This window comes from Bos javanicus, chromosome 26 (genome assembly GCF_032452875.1).
Source record: "Bos javanicus breed banteng chromosome 26, ARS-OSU_banteng_1.0, whole genome shotgun sequence".
NCBI classification, from domain to species: Eukaryota; Metazoa; Chordata; class Mammalia; order Artiodactyla; family Bovidae; genus Bos; species Bos javanicus.
Window position 1 is genome coordinate 17135372 of NC_083893.1, and position 15493 is coordinate 17150864.

Sequence of the window (15493 nt, forward strand, 5' to 3'; positions counted from 1 at the left end):
TCCTTCTTCCCCAGAGGCTTAGGAAAAGGTTTGGGAATAGTTTGGGAAGCTAGAGTGGAAGGATGAGAGTGGAGGGAATGGGGTAACCATCCCATTTCCTATTCACCACTGCCGCAGCCTCTGTTTATCCTGATCAAAGTAAATTTGCCTTTTATAGAATTCTCCTTCTGGAACTTTTTTACATCCTGTGATGATGAAAGTATCTACAGGATAGATAAAATAGTACAAATGATGAAATGTTTAAAACTCCACAGCCCCTATGTTATTACCTGCAGTTATTTAACATGTAAGGGTGGTTGAAGTTGAAGGTCAAGCCAGGAAATGTCATGAAGCAAAGGGACTTTGATGTTTGTTTGGTGATACATTCTGAATACTTTTTAATATTGTACTCATATTTTGGTAGATTTTAAAAATGAGGAAGGCCATCTTTGCTTTCTTTGTTTCTTTAACCTTGATAGATCTATGTGAAGTAGTGAAGTGAATGAAGTCGCTCAGTCATGTCCGACTCTTTGCGAGCCCATGGACTATAGCCTATTAGGCTCCTCTGTCCATGGGATTTTCCAGGCAATAGTCCTGGAGTGGATTGCCATTTCCTTCTCCAGGGTATCTTCCCAACCCAGGAATAGAACCCGGGTCTCCTGCATTGTAGACAGACGCATTGTAGACAGACGCTTTACCCCCACCAGGGAAGTCCATATAGATAGATCTATATGACCTAGTAAACAAGCTGCCAGTTTGGGATTTTTCCTTCTTATCTTGTATCTCATCATTGACCTAAGTCTGCCCATTCTCCTTACCACAGCCACTAACTCAGTTTTGGCCCTCATCACAGTACAGAAACATACTTATGTTTTTTAACTTTTACCCAATTACTTTGCAAGTGCCTCTTGGATAAAGATCACCTGTTATCTGTCTTTGCTGTCTCCAGAAAGCCAGCACAAGGCCGTACAGAAAGGGGAGGAAAATCAATGTCTGTTCATTTTTTATTGATGTTTTCTCTTCTTCTTTTGATTTTAGAATCTGAACTGAAGGTATTTTGCTCTAAAAACATACTGAGCATACTTGGTTTCTCCTGCATCATTGCTGTGATAGCGTTGCTCGCTCTGGGGCTGACCCAGAACAAAGCACTGCCAGAAAATGTTAAGGTAACTCAAACCCCTGAGTATGTGTGTGTGTATGTGTGTATACATGTGTTTTAGGGTCCTTGGATGGGGCAGAGGGAAAGGGAAGTTATGGTAAATCAAAGCAGTAGGAGTTGAGGTTCTGGAAGCCCAGGAGCAAGTCAGTCTCCATTGAACTAGGTGAGTAAAATGGTAGCGGATGCTTATTCTGGAGGAGAGAATGCCTTGGATCAATTAGGGATGGAAAGACAATTGTCTTTACGATTGTTCAGCAAACTGATTAAATCAGTATTCTAACAGAGACAAACACTTTATTCACCACATCCAGATCTGTGATATATTGTGTTGGTTTCCATAACTCTAGTACTATCTCTACTTCCTACTCTTTGTTTCCTTGTGGAAACAATGAACTCTTTGTTTACTGAACACTGCATTCTTTGTTCTTACTCCATTATTATCACTATCACCAAAATAATAAACTTTACTAGACAGCTCTGTATAAAGCACTTTGGAAGTCAAAGAGTCTGGAGAAGACTTGTTCCTCATCTCTAAAATATTAAAAAGAAATCAATTTAAAGGTCAATTTTTAAAAAGCCCCTGGAGACCACATACATGTATTGAATATAGTAATTTGAAATGAATTCATGGCTGTATAGATTTCTTGTAAAATCTCTACATTTGAAGAGCTTGTGTGTGTGTGTGTGTGTGTATCATTAAAAATAATTAAGGTCATTAACTCTGCTGTGATTTATTTCTGCTTCCTTTCAAATTCATCAAAGTTCAATTTCAAAGACATGAATATCTCACTAATACCTTGTAATATGTTCATTATTTAAGCCATTAATTTAAAAGCATACAGTAAGTTTAAGTTTTTATTGTAAACACATTGATTTTAAACTTTCATTTGAATTATAGTTAATAAATCTTCAAGGGCCCAGAGACCAGTGTGCTAATAAACACAAACATATGTGTGGGCAGTGACATATCCATGGAAGCCCTGAAATGCATATGCAAAAGTATATATATTTTTGCATTTGAATATACTAAATTTGAGCCACTTACTCAAATCATTTGCTCTATAGCAGAGGCCTGCATGTTACATTGGCCTCTGTTCGCCACACACGTTCAACCCAGCGGGGCTGCGCACAGTAGTCCCTTTGTCAGCACTGAAGGCTGATACTATCTCACTGTCAATGGTCTCTTGACTTTAAGTATCCAGCGATGCTGGCTGTCTTGGCTAAACTTCACTCACAATTGAAGCCTCATGACATTTTGGTTTTGCTGTTTGTTTACCAGCTCTGAAAGTATGTGATTGCCTTCTTGATTTGACCTTTTTATATGTTCATTATTGCATCACTGGTGAGGGAGATGGCTTAGGAGGCAAATCCATGACAGACTTAGACTCTGTTCTCAGTGAATACTTGTGGTCATGATGACTTTTTGTTGTTCATGATGCTTGTCTTCAAAACTGTTGTGATTCTGTGTTACTGTGTTGGCCTGGAAAAATGGAACAAGGCCTTTGCATCTAAAGTGAATCTTTATAGTAGTATGATTGGCCCGATCCCACTAGGACCCTCTGAAGAGCTGTGGAGAAAGCACTTCTGAATTACTGCTCTAGGGATTTATCCCTGGGTTCTCATCCCTGTTGGTCAAGGGTTGCCCCAGAGGTTAGCTCCTTGGCACTTCCAGGTTGGTGCATATGTCAGAGGGGCTGTGTGGGACTACCAGGTGGTAGGAGAGAAGACCCTGTGAAGAAATAGAGAGATAAGATGCAGGTTGAGCTAGAAAAATGCTGGTCAAAAAACATGAAGTGGCCACCAAAGTTATCTGAAGCATCACTGTTCTGATACCCTTTTGTAGGAGAGAGAGTCGTTTATACACATAGTTTCAGAACAATAGAGACATGTGAATACGGAGGTAGGTGTAGTGCTACAGCTGCCCAGAGGAAGGAGGCACCAGTTGTGCCTGGCCATGTGAAGACTTCACGGAGGAGGTGGCCTTGGAGCCAAGTAATGAAGAACACTAAGGAGTTTGACAGGAGGTGAGCTAGGACATTTTCTGGACAAAGACCATACCATTTGTTGCAGAGGGGCAGCTAAAAATAAACAGATGATCCTGGAGAATCACCAACAGTTCATCATGGCTAGAATATTGAACACAGGGCAGGAAGGAATGGTGGGAGAGGAGACTGCAATCTGAGTATGCCTAGCTCAGTGATGGATATCTCATTCAGCTGTGGCAGTGCTCAAGATTGGCTCCGTATTAAAAGCTCCTGGGGAGCTTTTTAAAAATACTCATTTCTGGACTCTACCCTGGGTCAATTAGAATCTTTGGGGGTGAAGCCCAGGCATTGGTATGTTTTAGAACCTTCCCAGGTGATTTTAATGAGCAGTCATGCTTGTCAACCACTGCTTAGATTTCAAACAGGGTGTGTGCATGCATGCTCAGTCATGTCTGACTCTTTGCAACCCATGGACTGTAGCCTTGCAGACACCTCTGTCCATGGAATTCTCCAGGAAGAATATTACAGTGGGTTGCCACGCCCTCCTCTAGGAAATCTTCCCAAGCCAGGGATAGAACCTGCATCTCTTGTCTCTCCTGTGTTGGCGGACAGATTCTTTACCATTGAGCTACCTGGGAAGCAAACAGGGAGGTGGGGCACAGATTGTGTTTCTGAGATTCTTATTGGCTGGAGAGCAGATTAGAAGAGGAGAGACCAGGTAGGATATTCCTGACATTGTGTACACAAGGCAGATTAGGCTGGAACTAAGGCATTGCCATGGAATTAAGTTATTAAGGAGATACTGTGAGAGACACTGAGGTCCACCAGATCTTAGTGATTAGATTCCTTTCAGTTCAATTCAGTCTCTCAGTCGTGTCTGACTCTTCGCAACCCCATTGGACTGCAGCACGCCAGGCTTCCCTATCCATCACCAACTCCTGGAGCTTACTAAAACTCATATCCATCAAGTCAGTGATGCCATCCAACCATCTCATCCTCTACCATCCCCTTTTCCTCCTGCCTTCATTCTTTCCCAGCATCAGGGTCTTTTCTAGTGAGTCAGTCCTTTGCATCAGGTGGCCAAAGTATTGGAGTTTCAGCTTCAGCATCAGTCCTTCCAATGGATATTCGGGACTGATTTCCTTTAGGATGGACTGGTTGGAGCTCCTTGCTGTCCAAGGGACTCTCAAGAGTCTTCTTCAACACCACAGTTCAAAAGCATCAATTCTTCAGCACTCAGCTTTTTTTTATAGTTCAACCCTCACATCCATACATGACTACTGGAAGAACCATAGCTTTGACTAGACGGACCTTTGTTGGCAAAGTAATGTCTCTGCTTTTTAATATGCTGTCTAGGTTGGTCATAGCTTTTCTTCCAAGGAGTAAATGTCTTTTAATTTCATGGCTGCAGTCACCATCTGCAGTTATTTTGGAGTCCCCCAAAATAAAGTCTATCACTGTTTCCACTGTTTCCCCATCTATTTGCCATGAAGTAATAGGATTGGATACCATGATCTTAGTTTTTCGAATGTTGAGTTTTAAGCCAACTTTTTCACTCTCCTCTTTCATTTTCATCAAGAGGTTCTTTGATTCTTCTTTGCTTTCTGCCATAAGGATGGTGTCATCTGCATATCTGAGGTTATTGATATTTCTCCTGGCAATCTTGATTCCAGCTTGTACTTCATCCAAGCATGATGTACTCTGCATATAAGTTAAATAATCAGGGTGACAAGTAGCCTTGACATACTCCTTTCCCAATTTACTTATTTATAATTATCTATCATTAGATTCCTTAGAGGACCTTTTAAGATAAAGATGGAACAGCTTGGATGTCATGTTGAGAACAATCTCTCCATGCTTCTGTTTAAAGAGGGTGGTGGCCATATGCTTCTGAACGGGAAGGCTTTTGGCTGTCTCTACACATTTCCTGACTCTTCATCCCTGTCTGATTGTGGGGATCATTGATTCTGTCTGCTTGGAGTGCAACACAGCAGGGGCCATGGATTCACACCACCTAGGTTTAAACCTCAGCTCTGCTCTTATAGAGATAGGACATAACTTCTCTGAGCCTCAGTTTCTCCATTTGTAAGACAGAGCTGATCACTGATATCTTGTAGATTACTGTAGGAATTGAGTGGGATAAAGTAAACTTAGTGTGGAGTGCAGAACAGGATGCTGGCCCACCACACACCCTTGTTGTTGGTAACTTATGTGTTGTCATTATCATCTTTGCAGCCTGTCTGCCTGGTGACAAATCACCACTTATCTTTTTCCCTGCCTCTTTCCATCTGACTCACCCTCTTCTAGCCCAGTTCAGGTTAGCCCTCCAGTTCCAAAGATCCAGTCTTGTCATCTTCCTGCCTGATCCACTTTGGGTTCAGCCTGGTTGGAAAGTGGTTGCCTCATGCCTGACCATATCTCACAAAACACAAGAACTCTCTTTTGTACTGATGGCCTTACTTGCCCAGCCACCCAGGTTGTAAGCATTCTGAGGCAAGGACTGGGTTTCATTCATCATTGTATATATCGATATTTTTTTAACCTTTCACTCCATTCATTCATTTAATAAATAGTCATTGACCATCTACTCTGCTTTAGGCCCTAGGAATACAGCAGTGAGCAAGACTGGCCAGGTCCTGATCCTCATGAAGGTATAGTCTAGTGGAAGAGACAATCATTAACCAAACTGTCAACAGAATAAATGTTAAATTACTGCCAGCACAGCATCTGACTGGGGTGGCCTCACAGCAGTTTGCTGACTCAGTGAGTAGAGTGGGCTCCCTGCTTGGATGTGAAGAGGATGTGAAGAAGGAGAGCAGAATTTGTCAGCGTGGGAGGCAGGCCTCTGCCTCAGGATGCCTTCTGGGTCCTGGCTCCCCATTCTCATTCCCAGACCTCCAGTGTGTAGGGCCCAGGAATCCACACACGTAACAGGCATCCTGGGCTGTTCTCATGACATTAAAGTCTGGGAACTGCTGCTGGGTAAATTTGCAGTGACCACATTAAAACAAACAAACTTGGACCTTAATATACTGAAGAATCATTAGCTGTACCTAAATGTCCCCTGGGAAAGTGTTTTTGTCCTGTGGACCTGGTGGGGAGGTAGCTTTGAGGTCTGTTTGGCTCACCACTTCCTAAATCGCTAGCTTGTCACCGAACACTGGCAGTTAGCAACCTGTCAGGATATTGCTACAGCACAAGCATTGCACATTCTGGCACACACAGAACCCCACAAGTTTCTCTCTAAGGCACCAAACTGACCCTGTCCAAAACCACATGCCTTCATTAAAACCTGCCACTTCCCTGGAATGCTAGCTCAAGGGCCAGACAGCTTTGATTTCAACCCCAGATCTGCCATTTGCTAGCTTTGAGACTTCTGGCAAGCAATTCTCTCCACACATCAGTTTCCTTATATGTAACATGGTGATAATAGCTACTTGGAAGATGGCTGTAAGGATTAAATGGAATGGGACTGCCAACTCACTTACCAGAGTGCCCAGTGTATCAGAAGCTCTCAGTGGAGGCCAGCTGTCCACACTGCTTTGGGGATGAGTTTAAGGAAAGACCCTCAGCTCTTGGTGTGTTGTGGTCATTGGGCTGGTGCTCCCAAGGTTTCCAACTGCTGCAAACCTGTGCGGGGCATCTGCTTTTGTCACTGGGAACTAAGATGCTATTTTTAGGACAGCGCTTGCAATTTTATCTTTTTTTAATGGAGAATTTGGAAGAATGTGCATCAATTTTCAACCTCAAATACTCTTGGAAAATAACTATAGTATTTTCACTCCACTGGATTTAAAAACAAAACAACAAAAACAAAGCAGCAACACCTGGAGATGAGAGGTGGTGAATGTACTTAATGCCACACTTTACACTTAAAAATAGTTAACATGGTCAATTGTAGGTTCTGTGTATTTTACCACAATTTAAAAAATAAAAATAATAGACAACAAAACTGCAGTTTGTATTAAAGGTCTAGTAACTCCAGCTAAAGAAAAAAGAAAAGAAGAAAATGGTCCCTAATTGTTTCCAGGTGCTTCCAGCATCACTGTAGCTAATGCAGACCTGATTTGTTTATAGAGAACTAGAGTCATTCAAAAGGACAAGCTCTGTTTATTCTAAAGGGCTCACAGAAACAGAGCGATGAGGTTGCTGAAGTTACCGTTAAAACTACAGGGCTTTTAAGAAAGATTCTGAAGGACCAATATGTGTGAAGAAACCAAAAAAAGTGAATTCACATGTTACCTGACTTCTGGGGGTTTTGTTTGGGGGAGGGTTGGAACTCAGCCCCATGGTATTACTTTATATTAGACTATGCATATTCATGTCTTTTAGGACTGGAAGGAGTTTAGGGACCATATAGTTCTAACTCCCCTCATTCGTCCATGTGACTCAGCAATTGTCTGTTGAATTCCTTCTTTGTACTAGGAATAGGATCTACAGTGGTAGGTACTGGATATACCGTAGTAAGCAACACAGACTTGCCCTAACATGGCTTAGAATCTAACCGGGAAGACATATTAATCAACTAGTCACATAAATATGTAATTACACATTGTTATAAGTACTGTCTTTAGAGGAAAAACACAGGCACTCCGAGGCGTGAATTAAGAGGGTAGATTCGAATCTGAGAAGGTCAAACAGGGCTGGGTCTCAAGTGAAGGGCTCTCGGGGCCAAGGCTCTGGAACAGAAATCTCATGGCCAGTGGGGAACTGAGACTAGAATAGCATGAGGGCAGTTGTTTTCTGAGCAAGGAGAGGGTTGAACATCCCGGTTCTGCCAAGTCAAGGGTAGAAGCATGTCATCTGATGTTCCAATTTTCTCTTTCTTTTCACATTGAAGGAGACTTACTCAGAAGCTGGGCTTATGACATTTGCAGAGGTAGAATCATTTCCATCCTAAGACAGGATCTTCCCCACCTCCACATGGCCTCTAGTCTCCCTGAGCTCAGGCTTGGCTGCTACCCCATCTCCGAATCTTCACCAAGGCTCCAACATTCATGTCTCATGAACCAACACCCTCTTTCTAGACCACTGCTTCTATTCACTCAACATAGCTCATCAAGACCAATTATGATTGATAAAATCATGTACATGACCAAAAACTAGCTTAAGATCAGGATTTACACAGTCTGATCACAACTATATAAAAATTACCATGAATTGAAAAAGATCAGAAGGGAATAAAGGAACAGTGATGTCTAGTTGGTGAAATCGTAAATGTCTTTTTTCCTTTTCTCTTAATTTTCTAGATGCTGTTTAATAAACTTGTAGTACTTTTTAAAAATGAAGTAATATTGAAAATAATATTAAGAGGACGTCAGATCTCTAGCTCACTACTCAAATCTTTGATTTTTCTTTGATGTGAAGGACATACGGGCTTTTAGAAATGTCTGAAATATGAGCTACAGAGAAACACTGGGTAGAGTGATAACATGGCAAGCACTTCACAAAGCATTTCTATAGGGTGGAGATTGTATTTAAAACGTAATTCTGTTGTCACCGAGTCTGGGGGATGCCAGCTTAAACGAGGTTAAGCGGGTTTCTCCACTGTCAGACTTCTCTGAAGCAGTTACTACATAGTGGGTTCGTGAGCCCAGGATGGGGAGCAAGCATTCCCCAAACTTCTGGGAAGCTTTCTTCGCCCAGGTCCTTGCAGGCTTAGTGCTTTGGAAAATGCTGGTGTGAGGAAAGAGGATAAAAGCTAGTGGCTCCTGGGGTTCTAGATTGGTCAGGTGAGGTACAACTATGTAAGTACCCATTCAAGTCAAACTGCTCTGGAATGAACTGTGAAATTCATTTCAGTTAGGTGAAATGGACTGCCAACTCTATAATGAGCCAGCAATGAACGGCAAATGAACATGCTTTTAGTGTTGCAACAATGAAAGGCAAACGCCCCATATGTTCAAACTTAAGAATTTCCAGACAATCAAGATTTACCTATCCATAAGACAGCAAGCGATGCCAAATTTTTTTTTTTTTTTTTTGTGCAATACATTTTGGAAGACAAAAAACATTTAGTACAATTCAACAGTTTAGCTGCTATATATATAAGGTGAAATGTGTATGTCAATTCCTGTGTTAAAGTCGCTCTACCCGCCCTTCTCAAGCACTTGTCAAATGAAATGTGGTGAAAGTTGTCGTTTCTCAACCACCTCACTGTGCAAGGCCTTGGTGAAACAGGCCGATAGGATCAAGCCCGGTCCCTCTGTTCTACTGGAAGAGTAGCTTTCATGTCAACAGAGTAGACAGAATAGAACATCCAGCTTCCAGAATAAGGCTGCTTGCGCTGCTGCCTAGCTAGCCTTTATCATGTCCTTCTGTGGTTAGAACATTTTCTGGCAGGGAGAATTCAGGGACCCTGCTAGGCAAAAGCAGGGTTTTCTGCCGTGTAAGCCCTGAGGCTCTTTCTCCACGCTGGGAGGTTTCCCATGGGTTCAAAGGCCCCAGACCTCAGTTAGATTCCTCTCTGTGCACAGAGGTCACCACCTCAGGCGATTCTTTGTTTGATCTCACTGCAGAGGCTTAGTTGCAGAGGAGTCTATGCCGTTTCTTTCTTCACCGTGCCCAAAACCAGAATGCAGACCCTTTTCTTTATAAGGGTGTAATGCTGGTCACCAAAGGGAAGTCCCACTGTGCCAAAGGGGGCAGAGAACACTGTGGAGGTTATGCAAGGTCAGGGAGGCTCACACAGCAGGACAGCGGCACTCCCTGGTGGCGAAATGGAAGAAAACTCGACACCTCAATAAGCTTGACATTTAGCTCTGCAGTGGTTCAGCTACTCTTGCCTGGAAAACCCCATGGACGGAGGAGCCTGGTAGGCTGCGGTCCGTGGGGTCGTGAAGAGTCAGGCACGACTGAGCGACTTCACTTTCACTTTTCACTTTCATGCACTGGAGAAGGAAATGGCAACCCACTCCAGTGTTCTTGCCTGGAGAATCCCAGGGACGGGGAGCCTGGTGGGCTGCTGTCTATGGGGTCGCACAGAGTCAGACATGACTGAAGCGACTTAGCAGCAGCATCAGTGGTTCAGGGAGGTCAGTTAATTCTAATTCTTCTTTTCTCCCTGGAGGCTCTTAGGTTCTTCCCAGGTGATAAGACAATATGAGGCGATAGATGTAAAACAACTGCTGACTTAAGCAGTATCAAGGGGCAGACCACACTGTGAGGTCCGCAGCTCAGATGGGCAGCAAAGTGTGACTCAAGTGAGTGGCTGGCTCACACTTGAGAAGCGCCTCCGTGGTTTCTCATCCTTTTCCTTTCCTTTCCCTTCCATTTATTTTGCTTCTTGTTTCTTTCTAGGATAGCGGTGACAAATAAAAGTCACCCGAGCCACCATACTCTCTTCACAAGCCTGTGGCAGACACTGATAACCATGTCATTTATTTTCCTGATTAAACCCAGGGGTGTCACTAAAGATGAGTATTAATTGCTCAAAATGGGCATTGGGCAGTCTGCTTGTGTGCTAAGTTGCTTCAGTCTTGTCCAACTTTTTGTTACCCCATGGACTGTAGCCCACCAGCCTCCCCTGTCCATGATATTCTCCAGGCAAGAATACTGGAGTGGGTTGCCATGCCCTCCTCCAGGGGATCTTCCCAACCCAGGCATTGAATCCACATCTCATATCTCCTGCATCGTCAGGTGGGTTCTTTACCACTAGTGCCGTGTGGGAAGCCCATTGGGCAATCTACTCCTGGGTAAATACCTGAAATAAATGGATGCTTAAGCCCACAAAATGTTTTTCACATTTGGAAACCACTCCAATGCCCAACAATGGAATGGATAAACATACAGTGCATGCATACAATGAAGCACTCCACAGAAACGGCAAGGGACAAACTATGGATCCTCACAACCTGAACGCATCTTAGAGACATGCAGAATTAAAGAAGTTAGACATCAGGGACACATACTGTGTGAGCCCATTTACTGCAGTTCAAGAACAGGCAGAACTCCTCCAAGTGACGGAAGTCAAGACTGGCTTCCTGTGGGGGAAGCTGGCTGAGAGGGTCACTGAAAACAACCTGGGGGCTAGAAAATGTTGCGTACCTAAATCAAATCCCTTATGTTTATACAGTGGAAGTGAGAAATAGATTTAAGGGACTACATCTGATAGACAGAGTGCCTGAAGAACTATGCACAGAGGTTTGTGACATTGTACAGGAGACAGGGATCAAGACCATCCTCAAGAAAAAGAAATGCAAAAAAGCAAAATGGCTGTCTGAGGAGGCCTTACAAATAGCTGTGGAAAGAAGAGAAGTGAAAAGCAAAGGAGAAAAGGAAAGATATACGCATTTGAATGCAGAGTTCCAAAGAATAGCAAGGAGAGATAAGAACGCCTTCCTCAGCAATCAATGCAAAGAAATAGAGGAAAACAACAGAATGGGAAAGACTAGAGATCTCTTCAAGAAAATTAGAGATACCAAGGGAACATTTCAGGCAAAGATGGGCTCGATAAAGGACAGAAATGGTATGGACCTAACAGAAGCAGAAGATATTAAGAAGAGGTGGCAAGAATACACAGAAGAACTGTACAAAAAAGATCTTCACCACCCAGATAATCACGATGGTGTGATCACTCACCTGGAGCCAGACATCCTGGTATGTGAAGTCAAGTGGGCCTTAGAAAGCATCACTACAAACAAAGCTGGTGGAGGTGATGAAATTCCAGTTGAGCTATTTCAAATCCGAAAAGATGATGCTGTGAAGTGCTGCACTCAATATGCCAGCAAATTTGGAAAACTCAGCAGTGGCCACAGGATTGGAAAAGGTCAGTTTTCATTCCAATCCCAAAGAAAGGCAATGCCAAAGAACGCTCAAACTACCACACAATTGCACTCATCTCACACGCTAGTAAAGTAATGCTCAAAATTCTCCAAGCCAGGCTTCAGCAGTATGTGAACCGTGAACTTCCTGATGTTCAAGCTGGTTTTAGAAAAGGCAGAGAAAAAAAAAAGGCAGGGGAAGCAGAGATCAAATTGCCAACATCCGCTGGATCATGGAAAAAGCAAGAGAGTTCCAGAAAAACATCTATTTCTGCTTTATTGACTATGTTAAAGCCTTTGACTGTGTGGATCACAAGAAACTGTGGAAAATTCTGAAAGAGATGGGAATACCAGAGCACCTGACCTGCCTCTTGAGAAACCTGTATGCAGGTCAGGAAGCAACAGTTAGAACTGGACATGGAATAACAGACTGGTTCCAAATAGGAAAAGGAGTACATCAAGGCTGTATATTGTCACCCTACTTATTTAACTTCTATGCAGAGTACATCATAAGAAACGCTGGGCTGGAAGAAGCACAAGCTGGGATCAAGATTGCCAGGAGAAATATCAATAACCTCAGATATGCAGATGACACCACTCTTGTGGCAGAAAGTGAAGAAGAACTAAAGGGCCTCTTGATGAAAGTGAAAGAGGAGAGTGAAAAAGTTGGCTTAAAGCTCAACATTCAGAAAACTAAGATCATGGCATCTGGTCCCATCACTTCATAGATGGGAAAACAGTGGAAACAGTGAGAAACTTTATTTTTTGGGGTTCCAAAAATCACTGCAGATGGTGATTGCAGCCATTAAATTAAAAGACGCTTGCTCCTTGGAAGGAAAGTTATGACAAACCTAGACAGCATATTAAGAAGCAGAAACATTACTTTGCCGACAAAGGTCTGTCTAGTCGAGGTTATGGTTTTTCCAGTGGTCATGTATGGATGTGAGAGTTGGACTATAAAGAAAGTTGAGCACCAAAGAAATGATGCTTTTGAACTGTGGTGTTGGAGAAGACTCTTGAGAGTCCCTTGGACTGCAAGGAGATCCAACCAGTCCATCCTAAAGGAAATCAGTCGTAAATATTCATTGGAAGGACTGATGCCGAAGCTGAAACTCCAATACTTTGGCCACCTGATGGGAAGAACTGACTCATTTGAAAAGACCCTGATGCTGGGAAAGATTGAAGGCAGGAGGAGAAGGGGACGACAGAGGATGAGATGGTTGGATGGCATCACTGACTCAATGGACATGAGTTTGGGTGGGCTCTGGGAGTTGGTGATGGATGGGGAGGCCTGGCGTGCTGCAGCTCATGGGGTCGCAAGAAGTCGGACACGACTGAATCACTGAACTGACCTTCCTCTTGGTGATGGTTTATATGGATTGCGTATGTGCAAAAATTCATCAGGACACTCTGCTATAGTCATCCCTCTCTAGAAGTCCTTTCAATGGGGCACCAATTGGAAAACTATTGTCCCAGACCTTGCTCCTCTGTTCCTCTGTATTAGAAACACAAGGCCTTAGTTAGGTCTAACTCTGATCCAAATCCAGACTGTGTCACCTAATCACTCTGAATCTTGAGGAAATTACTTAACCTCTTTGTACTTTCTTTTCTCATCTGTATATTGGGGATGAGAACAGTATGTACTTTATAGCACTGAAGGTTAAGTCAGATAATTCTCACAGAATACTCCTCACAACACTTGCTGGTGCATTTCCCATCCTCGTAAAATACGAAGTGGCAACTTTCTGTTCTGGCCACCTCATTCTTTCTCATATTGTCTTCTTACCCTTCCTCCTCCACCCTCTTCCTTTGCTTTATTCTTCTTTCCATGCCTTCTATGTTTAAGACCCAAAATCATGAAATCAAAGTACAAATCTTTTTAAATTTATTGAATACAATTTATAGTTATATTTGTAATAAAAAAACAGGTACACTTAATATTTTCGATATCTCTCTTCCAGACCTCATACATACCAGACCAATCAAATCACAAATCTGGGGGTCAGACACTGGCAGCAGTAGCCTTTGAAACTCTTCAGATGATTCTCACATGATTCCAGGCTTGGGAACTGCTGGATTAATTACTTTCTATTCCCTTTCTATTTTCTCAGCTACTTCAGTATATTGATCACCTGCCATGCTATGCTAAGTCACTTCAGTCATGTCCGACTCTGTGGACCCCACAGACGGCAGCCCACCAGGCTCCCCCGTCCCTGGGATTCTCCAGGCAAGAACACTGGAGTGGGTTGCCATTTCCTTCTCCAATGCATGAAAGTGAAAAGTGAAAGTGAAGTCGCTCAGTCGTGTCCGACTCTTAGCGACCCCATGGACTGCAGCCTAACAGGCTTCTCCATCCATGGGATTTTCCAAGCAAGAGTACTGGAGTGGGGTGCCATTGCAGGCCCCTCGTTGGGTAAAGCCTGGATGTTGCTAACGTGCAGCCAGCACTGAGAGCCATAGTTCTAGAGGGACTGGTGTGTTGGTAGATCTTGTGATCAGCACAACTCCAGGCACTCACTCCCCCAACACCCAACCCACCCTCACCATGAGTTGAAATACTTTCTCCTCATGTTTCTGAAAGCCCCTGTCTTTTGTATCCTTTGTGTTGCAAGCTGAATGTGGAGAAGAATGAGGTAATGCTGACAAGTTCTTGGTTTGTTTTGCCCTCAGTTTGGGATTGTGCTGGATGCGGGCTCCTCTCATACGAGTTTGTACATCTATAGATGGCCGGCAGAGAAGGAGAATGACACGGGGGTGGTGACTCAGATAGAAGAATGCAAGCTTAAAGGTAAGAGAAGAAAAAGGGATTGGGAGAGAGTGGGCACAAGAGAACAAGAGGCATGTGACAAGTGAAACACACGAGGAAAAGGGAAGTCAGGTGAGAACGTAGTGGAGCTGCTATTGTTGCTATTTTATAAATAATTTATTATCATTATAAAATAGTATTGGAATCAGTCCTTAATGATAAAGCCCTTGAAAAATAAACTTTAGAATAATTGGGTAATAGCTCCCGTCAACAGGACACTTCTTTGTGCTATGCACCAAGTACTGAAAATGCGTTATTTCATCCTCACAATCTCCCTGTAAGGAATGTATTCCTGTTTTTTTTTTTTTTTTTTTTCAATGAGGGCACTGAGGTTTCAAGAAGTTATGCCACTTGTTTAAGGTTACTTGAGCCAGTAAGTGATGGAACTGGAACTCAAACTGAGATCTCCAATTTAACTAAACCCTTATCGGTCATCTCATTAGCAAATATCTCCTCCTATTCAGTAGGCTGTCTTTTTGTTTTGTTGGTGGTTTCCTTTGCTGGGCAAAGACATGCACAACTTTAAACCCACGTGTTAGACAGTGGTTCTCAAATTTGAGCCTGTATCAGAACCACAGATGCCTGTTCTCACCCCAGAGTTTCTGGGTCAGTAGGTCTGAGACAAGGTCTGAGAATTTGCATTTCTAACAAGGTCCCAGCTGATGCTGATGCTGCTTGTCCAGAGAACCGCTGCTCTCAATCTTTGTCCTCTAATTTGAGGCTTGGAAGAAATTTCGAAAAGCCTTTAGCTTCTGTATAGGCAGGCAAATCATAGACCCTTAGGGCTGCAAAAAAGACCCTG

General features: G+C 43.1%; 1 protein-coding gene across 5 annotated transcripts in view; it reads left to right on the plus strand.

The window, feature by feature from the left end:
- Positions 1-15493, plus strand: part of ENTPD1 (ectonucleoside triphosphate diphosphohydrolase 1) — a 104562-nt gene that overhangs the window by 55776 nt on the left and 33293 nt on the right. For 4 of the 5 annotated variants that reach the window (XM_061402919.1, XM_061402922.1, XM_061402921.1 and 1 more), the window contains exons 2-3: positions 1018-1145; positions 14556-14673. In XM_061402919.1, the coding sequence (XP_061258903.1) occupies positions 1018-1145; positions 14556-14673 (246 nt within the window). The remainder of the gene's footprint in view (positions 1-1017; positions 1146-14555; positions 14674-15493) is intronic. The other variant, XM_061402924.1, reaches the window with a different exon arrangement.